The sequence below is a fragment of the Panthera pardus genome, unplaced genomic scaffold (genome assembly GCF_024362965.1).
Source record: "Panthera pardus isolate Hobbes unplaced genomic scaffold, ASM2436296v1 HiC_scaffold_3, whole genome shotgun sequence".
NCBI classification, from domain to species: domain Eukaryota; kingdom Metazoa; phylum Chordata; class Mammalia; order Carnivora; family Felidae; genus Panthera; species Panthera pardus.
In genome coordinates this window covers 31,638,345-31,656,973 of record NW_026526876.1, presented here as the reverse complement: position 1 = coordinate 31,656,973, position 18,629 = coordinate 31,638,345, and the positions used below count along the sequence as shown (strand labels likewise).

Here is an 18,629-nt window from a genome sequence, read left to right as displayed (position 1 = left end):
AAAAAAAAAAAAAAAGGAACTGGGGGCACCTGGGTGGCTCAGTTGGTTAAGCGGTGAAGCGTCCAACTTCGGCTCACGTCGTGATCTCATGGTTCATGGGTTCAAGCCTCGCCTCGGGCTCTGTGCTGACAGCCCAGAGCCTGGAGCCTGCTTCCGATTCTGTGTCTCCCTCACTCTCTGCCCCTCCCCCACTCATGCTCTGTCTCTATCTCTCAAAAATAAATAAAAGCATTAAAAAAAAAGGGGGGGGGACAAATGACAGGAAGATGTTTTTGTCAAGGGGTCAGAGAAGACCCCCCCCCCCGGGAGAAGTGATCTTTTAAGGGGAGCCCTGAATTAACTACACAGTGAGGTGACGAGGAACATGGGGGCAGAGGGAATGGTTATGTGTATAGGCAGAATGGGTACCAGCCCCGGAGGAGAGACGTGAATGGCTGGCGTAGCTGGGTGGTGCAGAGGCAACAGGCAGCAGGAGCAACAGATCTGCCAGGGCCTTGTCAGCCATACTTTGTCTCTCATTCGACAAATGTTTCTTGAGTGTCAAGTTTGTGTGCCAGGGCACTTTAAAAGGTGCTGGGATTACTGTAATGGACAAGCAGATAAGGTGTTAAGTGTCTTTTACTTGGGGAGATAGACAAGAAACAAACAAATAGTAGAAACAAGATGTAGGAGGAGGCCTCACCAGAAAGGGTTGTTAGGGAAGGCCTGTCTGTGAGGTGACATTTAATCTGAAGCCTGAGGGTTAAGAAAACCAGCTATGTGTAGAATTGAGGGATTGGCATCTGGGGCAGAAAGAACCAAGTACAAACGCCCTGTGGTAGGCATGTCTGAAGAACAAAAGAGAACACTTGGCTGGATCATTGTGGGTGAGCGAAGGTGGGAGATGGGAAGCAGGGGCCAGGCCTTGTAGAGTCATGCAAGTTGTTAGTACAGAGGTCATGAGATTTCTTTTTAAAAGATAACTTTGTGGCTGTGTGCAGAATGGACTGAGGGGGCAGGAGTACAAGCAGGAAGACCAGTTTTAGGAAGTCTTTGCAGAAGTTGGGCAATGGTGGTGGCCTTGAATAGGATGGGGATGACAGCAATGGCGAAAGGGTAGACAGATTTGAGAGAGACACAGGAAGTGGAATGGACAGGGCTAGGTGAGCAAATGAACATGGAGGTGAACGAGAGAGAAGTCAAGGCTGACACCCTAGTTTCTAGATTGAATAACCAGATGGCGATCATTTTGGGTCTTGAGGTGAGGTGCCTGGCAGATATTCCAGAGGGCACACAAATCTACAGATTTGCAGCTTGGAAGACTGGTCTCTGGAGATACCACCTTTTGGATTGGTTACCTACGGGTGACAATTAGAGGTTCATAGGGTGACATGAACACCTAGGATAGAACGAGGAGGAACCGATGACTGCAGAATAGACCAAGAAGTCAAGAGATGGACAGGTGTCCACCAGATGGGATGATGAACATGCTTGGTGAATTGAGTCACCCCAGGGGAGGTGAGGAAATGGAGACCACAAAGGGCAGTGAGTTTTCTAGCAGTTTGACCAAGAACAGGAGAAGGGTGTGGGGCCAAGGGAGAGCTCTTGGATGAGGCCTAGGTCTCCAGTGTCGGTGGCTGCAGGAATCCAGCCAAGGCCTGTGCAGGGATTCACTTTTTTTTTTTTTAACTTTTGAAGTTTATTTATTTATTTATTTATTTTGAGAGAAAGTGTGAACCGGCGAGGGGCAGAAGACAGGGGGAGAGAATCCCAAGCAGACTCCGTGCTGTGTGGAGCCCCACGCGGGGCTTGATCTCACCAACCATGAGATCATGACCTGAGCCAAAACCAAGAGTGGGGTACTTAACCAACCGAGCCACCCAGGCACCCCAGGAAGGCCATCTTCCTTAACTTCAGAGGAATCGTCTAGGTTCAGCCTACTTCCTATCAGAGCCCTGGGTGGAGTTAGGAAAGTCATCTCTAACCCTGGGAGAGGCGGACGGCTCAAGGTGGGAGAGTTACCCCAACTCCCAATGATAAACCTTTGCATGGTTAGGGCGAATAGTCATAAAGTGACCCCTTATTAGGGTCAGGGTTTCACCCTAGTCATGCAAAGCTGATCATCACCCCCAATTTCCCAAGGCAACGCACTCTGGGGGAAAATATTGTTACCTGTTCCCTCAAATTCTCCGAGTCCTTAGTGGTCTGACAACCCAAGGTGTACAGACAGAATCGGAAGCTCAGTAACAACCCAGAACAATGTGAAGGTAGGTTGCCTGTGGAGCCTTCAGCAAGAGAAAGCTGGTTCTAGAGAGAAGCGCAAACAAGCCAGACTTCAAGTCTTTCCCATTGAACCTGTTGGGTCACCCCTACACCCTGCCCTTGATTCCAGTGACCAGACAGCAGTCAAACCTTTGTTTTTTGCTTTATTGTACAAAAAGAGGGAAAACAAAACTTCTACAGTTGGCCTTAAGCTTAGGCAGACACCTCTAAGACATTCCCTCCCACCTCCCGTGGTACAAATTCAAGTTGCGGTTGTTGTTGAAACCTACAAAAACACTCCTTAAATATTAGAAAAAAAGGGGAGAGAGTGGGGGGGTCCTCTGACTCCAACCATCCCATCCCAGTGCCAAAATGCACTCAGAGTGACCTCTTACAGCACCAACACCCCCACCCCCACAGCCCTGTTTGTACTGTAAGAATTTTTCAATTTTTAAAACAGGAAAAAAAAGCGCCCCATTCAAAGTTGTTTTTAAATGAAAACTCATTCCACTAAAACACAACAGCGCAGGGGCATTCAAACAGGGAAATGGGGTTCTTTGCAGGGGCTCCTGGGAAGAAATAGAACCTATGAACCCCTGCGTCAGGGTCAGGACAAAGGAAGGGGAGTGGGAGCGGGGAGTGTCCCCCCCCCCCCCCAATTCCCCCAACCCCAGCACCATGTCCAAGGCAAAGCAGATTGTCTGCCTTCCTTTGGGAGCGGGACCCACCTTTCCCATTCCACCTCCTGGGTAGAATTCCCACTCTTCCCCCATCACTTGACTTTCATTCAGGGGGAGAAGGCAGAAAAGCACAAAGCCCCAATTAAATAGGTCATTGACATGATTATAAGGAGAGAAAAAAAGGCGCCAAAATGTAATCAAAAATTAAAAAATTTAAATCCATAGAGACCAGGTGGCTTGGCTTACTAAGGTTCTAGGAATCAGGGTACCCCAAATTTTGAGATGGCCAGGAAGGGTTAAAGGGACAGCCGCAAAAGCAGCCTTTGCAGACCCCTTCCCCAGCTGGGGGTTTGGAGGGACGGGGAAGGGAGCAGACCTGAGAAATCATAGGGAATGGGGGTGGGGAGCTGGAAGAGAGAGGGACAGGGAGGAGGGATGTGTGTTAAGAGCTTGAAGCCCAATTTCTGAGCCTCAGGTGGCCAGGCAACCTCTCAGATGAACTGGAAAGGCCTTTCCCACCAAGTAGAAGCTCTCGGGTCCACCCAATCTGTCCCTCTCCCCGGTGCCCTGCTGGAGACCAGCAGCAGCTCAGAGCCCTGTGGCCCTGGCAGAGGGAAGCAGGTACAGGAAGCATCAGAGTGGCTTCAGTAACCCCTCCCCCCCCCCCCAATATTGAATCAGAGATTAGGCAAAGCAGAGGATGTGGAGAAAGGGGCTGACCCAGCCTGTTCCCACCAGGATCAACGTCTCCCTGGGCCTCACCAACCCATTCAACCAGATTCACAGACTGAAGTGGGCTCCCCCTTCTCTCTTCCACACACACACTCACACGTGCCTTTGCACACATCCACAGGTGCACCCATGCTATGTACAGGCGACACACACACACACACACGCACGCACACACTTTTCCATTCGTGCCAAGACCGTTTTAAAAAAGTCCCAAACCTACCCCCCTAAACCCACCCTCTCCCAGAAATGACAACAGAGACGGCAGCCGAGATCGGTAGGAAACGTCTCGTTGACAGCTCAGAGCTTAAAAAAAAAAATATATACACATATATAAAAAACACTTCTGCCCCCTCCCCCCATGAGTGGGTCCAGGCAGCTCCTTCCTGCAGAGGGCAGGGGAGAGGGCTATGGGGCAGTGCCTGTTTGCTCTTAGGCACCCACCCTCCTCTCCCCACCTGTTCCCTGCCTCCAGTTCCAATGTAGGGGTCCAGTCGGCAAGCCCCTCTGGGAAGGGAGGGGTCTTCCCCAAGCTTCCACCCTCCCATGGGTTGGGCTGCAGGTGTAGAGGGCCTCACCGAACTCTTTGGGACCCCCCACCCCACTCCCAGGTCCATTGTCCATGACGGAGCCGCAAGTGCAGAAGAGGGGTGGGCCGGCCCGGTCCAGTGGTGGCTCAGTCTGATGGTTGCGTTCCCTGGAGGGCCCCCCAGGGCTGATGTCTCTGAGGCAGCAGAGTCCTGGCCTGGGCTCCTCCAGCCCCTCCCCCACTGTATTTTGTTTAAAAAAAAAAAAAAAAGAAAAGAAAAAGAAAAAAGAAAAAGAAAGTGGGGGAGGCCAGGGAGTGGGGGATAGAACATGGGGGAGAAACAAAGGTGGTTGGTTGGGGAGGGGAGCCCCGGGTGGGGCTGAGCCTCAGTTGGAGTCAGAGTCCGAGGAGTCTCCCGACGAGGAGGAACTGGAGCTGCTGCCCTCAGACTCGTTGTCCTCGTCCTCGTCGTCATCCTCGTCGTCGTCCTCGTCCTCATCATCCTCCTCGTTCTGGGGGGCAAGGGGCGGGCAGTCAGCAGGTGGAGTTCGTGGCAAGGTCCGCCCGACCCTCCCACCGAGCCCGGCCGCCTCGCCTCGTCTCCGTCCTCGCTCTCATCCTCGCTGCTGGACTCGGAGGAGTCCCCGCCGTCCTCAGAGGAGTCCCCGTTCTCATCCTCCTCCTCCTCTTCATCCTCGTCCTCGTCGTCCTCGTCCTCATCCTCGTCCTCCTCAGACTCCTGGGAGGGAAGGAGGTGCGTCAGTGGTCTCCGCCCCGGCACTCGGGGCACCGCAGACCCCTTCCTGGCCTTCCCCCGGCCGGGCGGAGCTCCTTACCGACTTGGACTGCAAGGCGGTCCGGCTGGACTTGGGGTTCGGGCCTCGCAGCTTGGTCATGCTCTTACGTTTCTGTAGGAAAGGCCAGAGACAGACAAAGGGAGCAGCCGTGAGTTCCACACGACTCCCCGAACCCTCCCTTTCCCCGGCGCCGCCCTGCTCCCCGACTCACATTGGAGATGTACTCTTTATATGCTGCACGGTCCTGGGGAGACAGACTCTGTGGGAGACAGAGGAGGAGGGAAAGGTCGGAACACGCCCCCCCCCCCCCCCCCCGCCCCCTTGAACTTCTGCTGACCAAGCGTGTTGACCAAGAGCCAGGCAGTGGGCTAAGCATTGAATGCCATCGTCCCATCTTTACCCCTGCTTCCCTCCCCATACCTTGGGCCTCCGCAGAGAGCCCCCCCCCCACCCCAGGATCTGAGAACACAGCTCCCGTACTACTGCTTAAGATGCCCCGAATCCTTTTCTAAGCTACCTCCTCCTAGGGCTGTTGGTTTTCCTGTCCCTCCTGTTGTTTTACCCGAGTGCAGACTCGAGTTAGGGCCTTCCTCAGCTCAGAGAAGCCTCCCCCCACCACCCCGACAATGGCTAACATAGCCTGGCATCATCATTCCCACCCAGCAGGCCTGGAGCCACAGATGAGGCAGTCTGGGGCTCCCCAAACTTCTGCACACCTAAACCCTGCTAACCTAAACCTATTTCCCAGGGTCCCTGGCGAACCTGCCCGGATGGCTGGGCAGGGACACAGGGGACTCTCCCGTTACAGATCTGACCACTCAACCAAGGGACAGAAGGGGAGCTCAGAGGCTTGGGGCCAAACCAGAGTCTAGGAGAGGTCCTCTGGTCCTGGATGGAAGTAGGAAAAGACAATCTGATTTGGACTATTCTGCCTACTAGCTGTAGGACCTTGGGTAACCTACTTAACCTCTCTGAGCCCTAGTTTCTCCTCTTTAACAGCAACTGTTGGGACTTCAATAGCAACTACAGGGCTGCTAGGACGCTGACTGCAATCACGAATGCGGACCAGCTAGATGAGGCCTCCTTCTTCCCAGGGTCCAAGCCCGCTCACCTTGACCCAGAGGTCCAGGTGTACTTTGTACTGCTTCTGCTGCTCCTCTGCCAACTTTTTGTAGTGCTCCTTCTGGCTCTGGGAGATGCGCTGCCAGCGGCTGCCAATCTCGACCATGCGCTCCTTCAGCGGCAGGTGGTTCAGCTCCCCGTTGGACAGCAGCTCCTGGGAGAACTTCTGGTAACCGTTCCTAGGAGGTGGGGTGGTGCAGGCAGGGTTAGGACCCTGGCCCAGCAGCCCTTCAGCCGTGACCTTCCCCAGCGCCAGGGTGGGTTCCGGACACGGGACTCACATGGGAGGCTTCTTGGGCTCTCCTTGGAACTTCATCTTTTTGGACGAGTTCGCGGCAGCTGGGGGTGCCCGCATCTCGCTCAGCTCTCTCTGCGGGGACACCCCGAAAGGTCACACTCGCTCCACCCCCCCTCCCACCCAGAAACATTCCTACCTCCTGCCCCGTGCCATCAGTGCCTGAGCCGGCTCTCCTCTTACGTCCCGGGGGAGGAAGAGAAACCGAGGCAGAGCCAGGGAGCCACTTCCCAACAGCTCACACCTGGGTCAGGCACCGTTGCTCGAAAGTGCAGTCACAACCGCACCCATGTGACCGGCATCACTGTCCCCACTTTACTGATGTGTGACCGAGGCTCAGAAAAGGAAGTTGGGAGATTTGCTCGGGGTCACACAACCGAGGCTGGGCCTTTTGGGTCCACGGCCCACCCAGGGAGGAAAGCTGCCCACCCAAAAGGATGCTCCCACCAGTGCAGTGGAGGGAGGCAGCCCCAGCTCCACCCCGCCCACTGGGCCGAGCAGCAGAATCCTTCCCACCTCGTATCGCTTTTGGTCTTCGGCTGCCTTCTTAATCCACATCAGTTTCTCCTTCTTCTCCATGTTGTTCCAGGTCATCTCCATGGCTTTCAAGGCCTTTACCCGGTCATTCTGGAGACAAACAGGGGTGTCAGCTACGGCAAGGGTCCCCTGGGGCCGGAGGCGGCCCGTGTAGGCAGCCTGCTGAGCAACCCCTTTCCAGCTCCCTGCCACCTTGAAGCGGGCCAGGTAGTCCCCGATGACGCTCTGTTGCCAGATCTCCTCAGCTCTCTTGGGCGACTCAGGCAGCTTGCCCCGTTCCTCGCGGTCCCCGCCTGGCTTCCTCTCCGACTGGGCCTTCAGCGCAGCCTCCCGGGCCTTGTACTTGGCCTGCGGAGGGATGGCAGTGGCGTCAGCCTTCCGGCCGCCCCAAGGGGGCGCGCGTTCCTCAGCCAGCAGTTGAAATCTCCCCCCCCCCCCCAACCCCCTCCGCAAGGGCGGGGAGCGCAGAGCAGAGGCAGAGGCGTGGGCTGGTGCAGATGTCTCCAGCCTGGGGCTCAGCCCGCCAACCGGCTCTGCTCCCCAGGGAGCCAGAGCCCTCAGCTGACAGCTTCCCGCCTTCCGGCCTGCGGAGCTCCCAGCCTCGCTCACTCGCTCGCTCGCTCGCTCTGAGCTCAGGCACACGTGTGGCTCACACAGGCCAAGGGTGAGGAAGTGAAGCTAGCCCCTGGGGGAGAAGCGGCCTGGTCTCGGCCCGGCAGCCCCTCTGGCCTAGGGAGCCTGACCTTCTTCTTTTCCGACAAGTCGTTCCACATGCGGGCCAGAAGCCGGGTCAGCTCGCTCTCTGAGAGCTCGGGCCGTTCCTCTTGCAGCTGCCGCCGCTTTTCTTCAGAGAAGATGAACATGGCCGACACGGGCCGCTTGGGCTTCTCTGAGCCTCCCTACAGGTGAACGAAGAGGGCCGGGTTCCATGGGGTGTTGGTGGGGAGCCCCATCTTCCCCCCTCCGCCCCAGTTCTGCCCCCTGCCCACCTTGCCCCCTTCCTGGGAGGGCTTCTTGGAGGCTGGGCTGGTGGCCTGCTTCTTGTTGATGCTTAACATCTTCTCCTCCCCCAGGACCCGCTGCTGTTCCTCCTCAGGAAGGCTCTGGTCCAGAGACAAGAGGTGGCATGGGGCTGTGCACCTGGCTCCCAGCCTGCTCCCAGGTTGTCCAAAGGGACTTGTTCCATCCCAATGCCTGTCTGCCCAATGCCCCGCCTATAACAACGCTCACCTCTAGAAAACGGAGCAGCTCCACTTCGTAATCTTTCTTTTTCTGGGGAAGGAAGGGGGAGTCAGGGTCAGACCCTCCAGTTCTCAAGGGACAGTAGTCCTCTGCAAAATGTCCAGAACCTGGACAGGACCTCATTTTCCCCTATAGATGGTAGACGTCAGCCCAGACACCACCAAGTCTGCAGCAGGCGCCCGAGATCCGTTTGGTCAATTCCTGACTGACCCCTAGCTGGGGCCAGATGTCATGCTTCAGGTTTCTGAGGCCAGGCCCAAGGGTCTCCAGAAGTTCCTCAGCATAGCTCACCTGGTCACACTTCTTGTGATAGGCATCCTTCTCCTTCTGGGAGAGCAGCTTCCACTGCTGGCTGCATAACACCATTCGCTCAGTGCTGGGCACGTCCTTCATGTTGGCCATCAACTCCGCGCAGTACAGCGAGTAGCTGTTCCTATCAGAACCAGCAGGAAAGGAGGAGCATCTCCCTGAGCGACCGGGGCGGCTCAGGGCGACAGGCTTCCTCAACTTCGGACGCTGGCCAATGTTGCTGGCCCAGCTCCCTAGATGCCCGCTTGCCCACTCGCCCACCCCACCCCAGGGCAGCGCTCACGGAGGTGGCTTGGTGGGTCGCCCATCAAACTTGTCCTTGAGCTGGCGTTCGGCCTTGGTGAGGGTGGACTTGGTGATGCCCTCCTCACTGATGTTCAGCTCGGGGTGCTTCTGGATATAGTCACGCATAATCTCCTGCAGAGTGAGGTGGGGGGACGGAGGGCAACGGGGTGTGGGGTTAGCCGGGGCCGGGGAGGGGGGAGAGCCGCTGGGGAGGGGAGGCAGGGAGCAAAGCTGGGGGGGTGGCCGTGTGTCTGCTATGTCACACGAGACGTGGTGCCCTGCCCTGCCCTAGCCTGAGATCTCATGGAGGGGAGGGGGGCGGGGAAGGTAGGGGCAGAGGTGAGGGGCCCAGAAGGCCCCTCCCTCAATGGAGGGACAGGGAGTGACCGCCTCCCGCAGAGTGCGGAGGTCACAGAGATGGAGGGCAGAGGCTCTTGAAGAGCCGGATGGGGAGGAGCGCAGCGGAAGCCTAACCTCGTACTCCTTCCGCTGCTCCAGGGCCTTATGAATCCATTTCAGCCTCTTTTTGTCCGAGAGCTGAGACCACTGCTTCCCCAGGGAGTCCTTCACCTCCTTCGTAGTGGCCTGCAAACCAAAAGCCGTCAGACACACACAGGCAGCCAGGGGCAGGGAGAGGGGAGGGGGAGGGGGGCACAGAGGCCCCCGCCCCCTCAGGCCACAGGAGGTCACATGAGTGTCCCCCACAGGCCAGGAGGGGAAGGTGGAGAGGCGGGGGTCCCGCCTGGGTGCAAGGGGACAGGCTCACACACGCACGCACACATACGCTCGCACGCCAGCTGGCCCAGGCCCTGTCCATGCAGCCCACCCCTGGGGAGGGGCCTCCTCTCCTGCTCCCCTGCACCGTGCCCGGCCGACCTGGCGCGGCTCCCCCCTTGCCACCACCGTGCGCCCTCCATCCCCACCCCCTGGCCGGACACTCACATCTGGCCGCACTTTGAGATACACCTTCTTCTCATGGGTGTACCACAGCTGCTGGGGGGTTTTGGGCTTCTCGGGGATGTCCGACTTCTTGGCATTCTGGATTAGGTCAGGGTGATCCTCCCTAGCCAGGGCACGGGGAGCAACAATCAGCAGGTGCGGGGGGTGGGAATCCTGCCCGGGAGACCCCGTCTAGCTGCCCCACCCACCCAAGGCTCCTAGGCCTATCAATCGGGGCCTCTTGGGACAGCAGCCGCCTGCCTGTCCCTGCCCTTGAGCATGACCCACTAGGGTCTACACATGACCCATCCATCTTCCGTGCCTCACAAATGGCAAACTCGAGGCTCTGGTCAGTGTCACCCTATCCTGCCACACCCAATGCCCTGTGGCCCTCCTCTGGGCTCCACTGCCTTACCTGAACCGGGCCAGGTTTCGCTCGAACTCCTGTTTTTCTCTCTGGAAGTCCTGAATATATTTCATCTGGGGGAGGAGGGGACGGGGTCATCCAGGACCCAAAGCCTGAGCTATAAAAACCACCGAGTCCTCCTTGCTAGCTATTCTGCCTCCCAGTGGTGACGTGGACAGAGGGTGGCATGAGCTCGCAGGAGATGGTGGCCTGCCTTCCAGTGGGTTGGGGAGACTCAACCGTAGCCAGCCACAGTGAGCAGTGACCGGGCTGGGACTCCCCCTGACCCTACCTCCCCACCTTTCCCCAGCACCGCAAAACTCTCCATGATGAGGAGCTGGGGGCGGGGGCGGGGTGTAGGCCTCCTCCGGATCATTCCCTCCTCCAATGTCTGTAGCAGCTGATAATGGTTTGCTGCCTCAGGGGTGGCCCACAGGGCCAGGGCCAGGCTGGACCCTGTTTTCGAGGGCTGAGGGGAGATGGTGTTGAAGGAACCTAGAGTGAGTTCTTGCAATGTAAATGACATTCTGACAGATCTGTCTCTTGAATTTGGGTTTTCTTCCCAAGCCACTACATCCAGTTCCCATTCCTAACCCCCTCCCATCACCTTCTTCCCTGCCTCCAATCCTTTCTTCCAGGCTCCTTCCTCAAACTTCCTTTCCAATCCGTTCTTTCCTTTCCTCATCTGCCTCCTGTCCTGGCTCCCACTCGATGTCCAGCTCTCCTTTCTCCCCCACTCACAAGAGTCAGCCTTAGAAGGGACCAGGGGCTCATGACAACCGAGCCTAACCCCTGCCTCTCACAGAAGAGGCACGAGGCACGGGAAGGGACAGCTTCACTTTCCCCTGTGGTTCCTGCAGAAGACAGGGAGCAGCGCCCAGCCTACCCTGCCCCAATTTTGGCCCTCCTCACACAACTCAGCAGCCTTCAGAACAGGAAGGCACCGTACGGATCGGGCTTACTCTCTGCACCTCAGATAAAGACCATGTCCAGAGAAACGAAGTAACTTACCAAAGGTCACATACAGAGCAATTCAGTGGTAGTCAGGACACCAGGCCCCAGTCTTGCGTCCCCCAGGCCAGCACCCTGTCCACCCTACCATGTAGCTTCTTGTCCTTCCCTGGTCCTTGGACCCTCTGCCTCTCCCTCCCATCCTGTGTGTGTCTGGGCATCGTGTGTGCAGCCAGCTCTGCAACATCCCCATCAGAGGGGTCAAGGAGAACTCCGCCAGTTCCTACTCCTGCTTGGCCTGGGCAGCCGGTTTCCCCCAGCCAAGCTGGCTCCTTTTTGGGCACAGAACCAAGGGCACGTGAGCCTGCAGCCAGAGTACACAGACCAGAAGAGGGCTGCGCGTGGTGTGCCGGCTGGGTTATGGCTTTGTTTCCTCTTCCGGCAAACGTGCCCTCTTGCCTCTCCCGCTGCCCCTCCCCGACTCCTCTCCCTGGCTCCACCCTGCAAGTCCAGCACCAGCGGTGTCTGTCTCTCTCCCCACCCCACCTCCCTTGGGCCCTGCTACAGGCTTTGCTGCCAGCTTCTGTGAGGGTCCACCTGACCTCACTGCGCTCGTGTCCACCCCTGCCCTGGGCGACTCGGGTAACCTCCGCCCAAGGTTAAGGATCTCCGATGGCCCGGGATAGCACAAGGCCCCAAAGGACAAGGTATGTCCTTGGGCGAACACGCGTACGGAGGAAGGAAGCCCACCTAATAATGTACGGACGGACATGGCAGTGAGAAGAGCACCAGACCCAAGTCCTGCTCTGCTGTCACTAGTTGTGGGACCCGGGACACGGGTGCCACCTGAGCCTCAGTTCCTTGCCCACAGGATCGGAATAACCCCTCCTCCGGGGGGTTACCTTTCCAAGGATACGGCACACATCAAATGAGACCACGCTGGGAAATGTCAGAGGGTGGACCTGCTGTGCCAGCCTCAGAGCGAGGATGCGTGCACAGGGGCAGAGCCGTGTGAGAGAACGCTGTGAATGGTCCGGGGGGCAAAATGTTGGTCTGAGCGCCTGCTTCAGTTTGGATTACACCTTCGACAGTGCCTGTGCCTGACGGTGTGCGGGACGGGGAGATCAAGTGTGGCTGCCCAAGACCCTACACTCTGCTACGCTGACCCACCCGTATCCCTGACACCGAGTCCCTCTGTCTGAGCCTCCCCCCGACGGCTGACCTACACCACACCGGCTGCTCCCTGCCTCTCCCTTCCTCCCGCCAAAGCCCCCCTCCCCCCACCTTCTTCTTCTCCGGCAGCTCCTTGTATTTCTTGGACAAAATCTTGGTCAGGTCCAGGTTGCTCATCTCAGGGTGGAGTTTCGCATACTTGGCCCGCTTCTCCATGAAGAAGCGGAAATAAGGGGTCAGGGGCTTCTTTGGGAAGTCCGGGTGTTTCTGGAAGGAGGGTCAAGGACACGGTGAAGGTCAGACAGCATCCGTTCTTTGGACCATTCCTCTCCTACATGCCATGCTCCTCCTCTTGGAAACTCACCTTGAGTTTTTTGCCTTTGTAAGGATTTTTAACGTGTTCCTGAGCATCAAGGATCAATTCTGTCAACGTACGGAACTTCCTCACCTGGAGGAAGAAGGGAAGTGAGTGCAAGAGGACGTTCAGGACAGGGAAACACCACCCCAGAACCTACCCCCTTTTCCAGCGGGTCTCCTCTATTTTCCACTAGGCTGAATTTATCACGGGAGGAGCAGAGGCCAACAGCCACACAACTCAGACAGCCCCTGACACCCCAGGCAGGCACCCAGGCGCTGGCCCATGCCTACTGCAGAGGACCAGGCAGTCCGTATACACCAAAGGACAGCAACAAGGTGACCACCTGACCTCGATGCGGTTGTCCATGCCAGCACCTCATTCAATCCCCAGAACAGCTCAGGCGACAGAAGCTCCAAGACGGTAAGTATTCAAGGCCACACAGCTAGAAAGTGGCAGAACTGAGAACTCTAGGCCAGTGCTGTCAACCATGCCACCTCCCAAACGCACAAGGGCGACCACATGAGCACCTCGCCTGGTCTCTTTCCTTCCTGTTTACAGACTTCTGTTTCCTCTCCCCCACCAGGAAGGTTGAGGCAGAGTTCGTGTAGCTGTGTCAGGAAGGGGGGGGGGGGGAGATCAGTTACCTCATTAGAAATCTCCACCCATTTGAGCTTGCACATATCTCCAGAAAAGTCTTTAAATGCTACTTTTTCCCAGTCCATATGTGACTCGGTGGTTTTGAACTTGGAGCTGTCGTTGGATGGAAGGTTGTTCTTCATGCATTCCAGCAAAGTCAGCATGTCTTCCTGAGACCAGCGGTCTGGGGAGGGGGAAGAAAGGCAGTCATGCCCAGCTCCATCCTTTCCCCTCATCTCTTCCCTAGTCCTTCTTTCCCAGAGAACCCCACATCCCTGGTTGCCTCCTATGGGAAGGCACGGACAAGACACGACCTTGTCATAAGGGAAAACCGTGACCATATGGATTAGAGCTGGGATTCCCGTCCAGAAGGCATCAAGACTACGACCGTTTCTAACACGCTAGGCCGCCACAGGCTACTATTTATTACAGGGGAGAGGAAGAAATGAGCTACAGTGATTTGGGGCTCGGTGGGAAAACAGCTAACTTACTGGGAGAGGGGAGGGAGGCACAACACATTTATATGTGTTGCCAAGTTTAAGTTCTAGGCAGACACCGGAGATGTGCAAAGACAGGATGGAGTGTGGGCAGTAAGGAGAATCCGTGCAGACGTTTTTCTCCAGCGTAACTGGAAACTAACCTTAAAGACATGGGTATCCCATCATCCCCCACTCCCTCTTGGCCTCTCAGGGAAGACCAAAGGAAAATTTGGGGCAAGTAAGAAAAATGGAGTGGAAACAGACGAACCATACAGGGGAGTTGGGAGGCAAGACGGGCAGGTGGGCAAAGGGCTTTGGATCCAGGGAGAACCGGATCCCCTGGGTCCAGGGAGTTGAGCCCAACTCCCTAGGGAGGCAAAAAAAAGGGGTGGGTCTGAACCAGCGATTTCCAGTCACTGAAATACAGCTCCAGAAGGCCTCCCTGGAGGTTGGTGACTCTGGAAGGTGAGGTAGGAGAACAGATATCCAAGGCTAGTAGTCAAAAGGGCTCTTCATTTGCATTTGCATCTGGTCAGGGTTTCCGCAGGGTGGGTCACATGGACCCATAATCCTTTCTCCTCTCAGTGTCCCACAGTCATGGCCAGATGCTCATCTTCATCCTACCCCCTGCCCCCCCCCCCCCCCATGGGATCCCTACTGGATGGGGTAGGGTCTAGTTATGGACGGCCTATGGCTTGGAGCCTCAAAGCCACCAAAACATCCTCTCTCTCCACCTGCCTCACCAAAAATCTTGTCCTCTTAATAACAATAAAAACCTGAAAAGCCTTTCCAATCCCTCTTTTCTCCCTCTTCCCCCCACATTCCTCGTCCTACCTCCCATTCCCCGACACCGGGTGTAGAGAGGGCACACTGGGGTCTGCCTGGGAACCCCAGAAAGAAGGCTCGCACAGGCCTCCCTCTCCCTCTCTAAGAGAGGAAACGGAGTGTGAAAAATACAGCTTACTGTCTCAAGGCCAAATAATTTGGGTTTGGTCGAACTTAACTCATAAAACTGAAGACGCCGACCTCATCTCAATTCAGAGAATGCAGACGGCAACCCTTTTGAAGGAGAGCGGACCCTGCAGACAGCCATGTGAAAAAGAGAGCTTAAGTTAAAGAGCTCCTACCTTGGCCTTTGGGGGCGGCCATTTCCAGGTCTGTGGGGCAGTCAGCTTCTCCGTTCATTCTTCAGCCGTCCAGCCACCTCCTCCAGCCACCTCCTCGGGTCGTGCTGGCCGGGCAACCCGCGGTCAAAACCACCTCACCCTTTAGGAGAGATACCAGTCCCCACTCAGGCGGGATGCGAGGTGAGGGACTTTCTATTCCTCCCTCCCCCAAAGGGGAGGGGGGCACAAGTCCACACTTTCACGGAGACTGCCAAGACCCTAGTAGACCCAATGGGTCGGTGGGTGTGGGAGCGCCCCCCCTCCCCCCCGCCCCAGCCCCTGCAGCCCGGCTCCACCGCGTGCGCCCTCCCCTGCCCACGCGAGAGACTGCTCCCAGCTCCCGCGTGCAGCTAGCGCCCGCCCTCCACCCTCCTTCCCCCACCCGGGCCAAAAAAAAAAAAAAAAAAAAAAAAAAAAAAATCTCCTCCTCCTCCTCCGTGCGCCCGCCCCGGGGAGGCCCCAGGCTGGAGGGCGGGGGAGGAGGAAGGGCGGGTAAAGGGCGCGCGCGACCGCGAAAGCGGGCACGCGCCGCAGTCTCCTCCTCCCGCCTCCCCCCGGCCGGTTCCCCCCGCCTCCGCAACCCGGCGGGGACCCGGACGCAGCGCAGCCGCCGCCGGCCCCGGAGCGCAGCGGCCGCACCGCCCCCGGGGACCGGATCCGGATTCCCGCCGCCCCCCCTCTCGGGCTCCCGACGCCGTCCCCGCCCGCCTGGGCGGGCGAGCAGCCGGAGAGAAGCGGCCTAGCCTGCCCCCCGCCCCCGAGCCACCCACCCCGGCCAGAGGCGCCGCCACCGCCCAGCCACCCCGACGCGCACGGAGGAGCCCGGCGCAGAGGCGCGACCACGGCGGGAACCGCCGCCTCCTCCCCCGAGCTTGCGGCCCAGCCCCGCCGGCGCCCCCGCCCCGGCCTCCGGGGAGCCGAGCCAAGGAGAGGGCGGGAGGACGGCGGCCGGGAGGCGGGGGCGCAGCGCTCACCGGCCCCGCCGCCCCCTCCGGCGGCCGGCGAGAACTGCGCCTGCCGGCTCGGAGAAGCGCGGGCTCCTCTGCCCGTGGCCCGGGCCCGGGCCTCGCTTCCTGCCCTCCCCTCCCCCGGCTCTCGGCGTCCTCTCCAGTGCCCTGATCCTCTTTCGTCCAGTCCCCCTGCCTGGAGGGCGCCCCGGGTCCCCCTCGGCGTCTACGGCACCCGCGGCTCGCTCCCCGCCGCCCGGCCCTGACCCCGGCGCGCGTCCTCAGCCGCCTCGGTTACCCGGCGCAGCGCGGCCTCCGGGCTTCCCGCTCCGGCGTCTCCCTCCCCGGCTCTGAGCGGCGGCGCCCTCCCCCGCTCGGCCGGGCACAGCCGCAGCTCCCTCCCGCGGCGGCAGCGGCTCCTCCTCCGGGCGCGGCGGCGGCGGCGCTGGGGCGGCGGCTGCTGCTGTGGCGGCGGCGGCGGCGGCTGTGGCTGCTGCTGCCTGCTGCTCCTCGCGGCGAAAAGCACAAAGCACAGCGCCCTCCGCCTGCAGGCAGCCCGCCCGCCGCCCGCCCGCCGGCCCCGGCCTCAGCTCGCACACCCCCCGCCGCCGCCGCAGCCTCCGCCGCCGGAGCGGGGAGGAGGAGGGAGAAGGGAGGAGGAGGAGCGGGAGGGGGGGCGGGAGAAGCGGGGCAGCGAGCGCGTCCTTCCCCGTAGAGCGCACACCGACCCCCGGGGAGCGAGCGCCAGCCCGCCCGCCTCGCCGGCTCCGCTCCCTCCCACAGCCTGCCCGGGCGGGCTCCGCGGGGGGCAGCTGGGAGGAGGGGCGGGAGCTGGGGGGACCCGGGCGGCCGAGGCGGAGGGAAGGAAGGAGGGGAGGGGGGTGGTGGTGGTGCTGGTGCTGGTGGTGGTGGTGGTGGTGGCGGCGGCGGCGGCTGCTGCTGCTGCTGCTGCCGCCGGGGAGGGGGGGGGGCCGGGGCAGGGAGACACGCAGCCGCCCGGATGGCGGCGGGGCTCGGAGCCGAGGCGGGCGGGCGCCGAGAGCGACCTCGCCAGACCCGCGGGGGAACTAGCAGACTCGGCCGGCGCGGGAGGGAGGGCGCGAGGCGCGGCCGCGAGATGGTGCCCGGAGGGGCCCCCCGGCGGCTGGGAAGGCTGAAGGGGTGCCTGCAGCCCTGCTTCGGAGCTCTCCCCCAAGTCCTCCCAGCTCAGATTCGGGCTTCCACGGCCGTCCTCACCAGCTCCCCTCTCCCGCCTCCTGGAGCGGGCGCTCCGCGCCCACCCTCATCCCCGGAGCGTGGCCACCGGCTTGGGGCGCACGCACGCCCATCGCGGCGCCAGTCTTCGGTGCCTGCCTCGCGGTCCCCTTGCTGCCGAACAGCACACACACACACACGAAACTTACATAAAAAAAATTTGTTTTACCCCGACAAAATGCCCTCCCTGCGAATTAAAAAAAATAATAAAAAATTCCCTTTGCTCCTTACACCCCGGAAAAGGTGAGGAGGCGATGGGCTCCGGCGGAGGAGCCGCTCTGGGAGCCGGTTCAATCCAGCCCGGCATGGCTCCCCAGGCCTGCCCGGGCGCATGGAGATCGGCGCCGCCGCCACTCGCAGCAACCCCTCTCCCCCGAAATCCGCGGAGCCCGGGCTCACTTACCGAGCGTGTGAATGGGAGCGCGGGCCAGGGGCACCTAGGGGTGCGGCGGGCCGAAGAGCTCCGCCGCAGCTCCGCCGCAGCCGACGCCGGGGCAGCGAGTCGCCAGACAAAGCCCGAGATGGCGAAGCGGAGCGACGGCTAATGGCGAGCCCCACGCGCCGCGCTCCGCCCGCCCCGCTCCGCCCGCCCGCCCGCCCGCCTCGGCGCAGCGCAGCGCCGCTCCGAGCGCTCGCCCGTCAGAGCCGCCTCGGCGCCGCCGCCTCCCGGGCCACACCGGCCTCGCCTGGCCCCTCCGCCTCCTCCGGGCCACTCCGCCTTACCCCTTCCCTCCCACCGCGATGGGGGCTGCAGGAAAATAAAAAAAGAAAAATAAAAATGCTTTTCTTTCTTTTTTTTTTTGGGGGGGGAAGGGTTGGCGTGTTGAGACTTTTGGGGTTTTTTTGCCCCCAGCTCGCACTCACCTGCGGAGCCGCCGGGAGGGCTGGGGGTGGGGGCGCGCGGGGCTGGAGCCGGCGAGCGCGGGTTGAAAGCTAGCCAAGCTCTGCAGCGCCCGACCCGGGCGTATACGCCGCCGCCAGTCCCCGCAGAGAAATCGTCCTCCTACCCCCGCCTCCATCGCTCTGCGTTTCTCTTCCAATCAGCCGGTCGCTTGGCGGCTCCTCCATTCTCCGGCCAAGCCCGCTGCCTAGAGCGAGCTCCACTCCTCCATCTGCTAGCCCGGCTCTTCGCTCCCCTGCCGGGGCCGGCGAAGCGACGTGGGGCCGGAGGGGGATTTGCGAGGGAACCTGCCTGCTTCCCGCTCCCATTGCTCCCTCCCCACTGCCTCCTGCCTCCTGCTTCTCTCCTGCGTCTTTCCAACTCTCCCCTGTCGCCACTGGTGTGTGTCTGAGTGTGTGCGCGGGTTTTTTTTTTTTTTTTTTTTTTTTATTGCTCTTTGCTTTTGCAACCCTGAAGCCAAAGCGAGGGGGTGGGGGATAAAGGAGGGGGGGGGTGTTACAAAAAAAAAAAAAAAAGAAAAAGAAAAGGCAAGAAAGAAGCTCTTAGATTTGCAACACATTGAAAAACCGGGGGAGCACCCTGCCTCGCTGGATCTCGGCTTCCCGCGAGGGCCTTCCGGGTTTTAGAGCGAGCCTCTCGTTGTTCTCAAAGCC

General features: G+C 59.7%; 1 protein-coding gene across 6 annotated transcripts; it reads right to left on the bottom strand.

The window, feature by feature from the left end:
• Positions 1-2,388: 2,388 nt before the first annotated feature.
• On the bottom strand, positions 2,389-18,320 carry UBTF (upstream binding transcription factor). Of its 6 annotated transcripts, none has more exons than XM_053892511.1 (21): positions 17,940-18,320; positions 14,836-14,974; positions 13,238-13,413; positions 12,600-12,683; positions 12,347-12,502; positions 10,121-10,185; positions 9,709-9,829; positions 9,241-9,351; positions 8,765-8,898; positions 8,464-8,605; positions 8,161-8,202; positions 7,920-8,033; positions 7,674-7,829; positions 7,123-7,278; positions 6,910-7,020; positions 6,380-6,468; positions 6,088-6,277; positions 5,188-5,235; positions 5,016-5,087; positions 4,775-4,918; positions 2,389-4,691 (listed from the first exon to the last, which is right to left on the bottom strand). In XM_053892511.1, the coding sequence occupies exons 2-21, from the start codon at positions 14,891-14,893 to the stop codon at positions 4,566-4,568; spliced, it is 2,295 nt and encodes a 764-aa protein (XP_053748486.1). In that variant the 5' UTR covers positions 14,894-14,974; positions 17,940-18,320; the 3' UTR covers positions 2,389-4,565. The 6 variants fall into 6 exon arrangements, with proteins under 6 accessions (XP_053748486.1, XP_053748482.1, XP_053748483.1 ...); XM_053892507.1 differs by lacking the exon at positions 17,940-18,320 and adding an exon at positions 17,479-17,591; XM_053892508.1 differs by lacking the exon at positions 17,940-18,320 and adding an exon at positions 16,120-16,230.
• Between the last annotated feature and the right edge of the window lie 309 nt (positions 18,321-18,629).

Bases quoted from the DNA above. Each gene is read 5' to 3' on its own strand.
- UBTF (XM_053892511.1), bottom strand. From the start codon at position 14,893: ATGAACGGAGAAGCTGACTGCCCCACAGACCTGGAAATGGCCGCCCCC. The intron at 12,503-12,599 runs GTGAGTTTCCAA...CCCTCCTTCCAG, and splicing joins ACAAAGGCAAAAAACTCAAG to AAACACCCGGACTTCCCAAA. The intron at 9,830-10,120 runs GTAAGGCAGTGG...TGCCCTGGCTAG, and splicing joins CGAAACCTGGCCCGGTTCAG to GGAGGATCACCCTGACCTAA.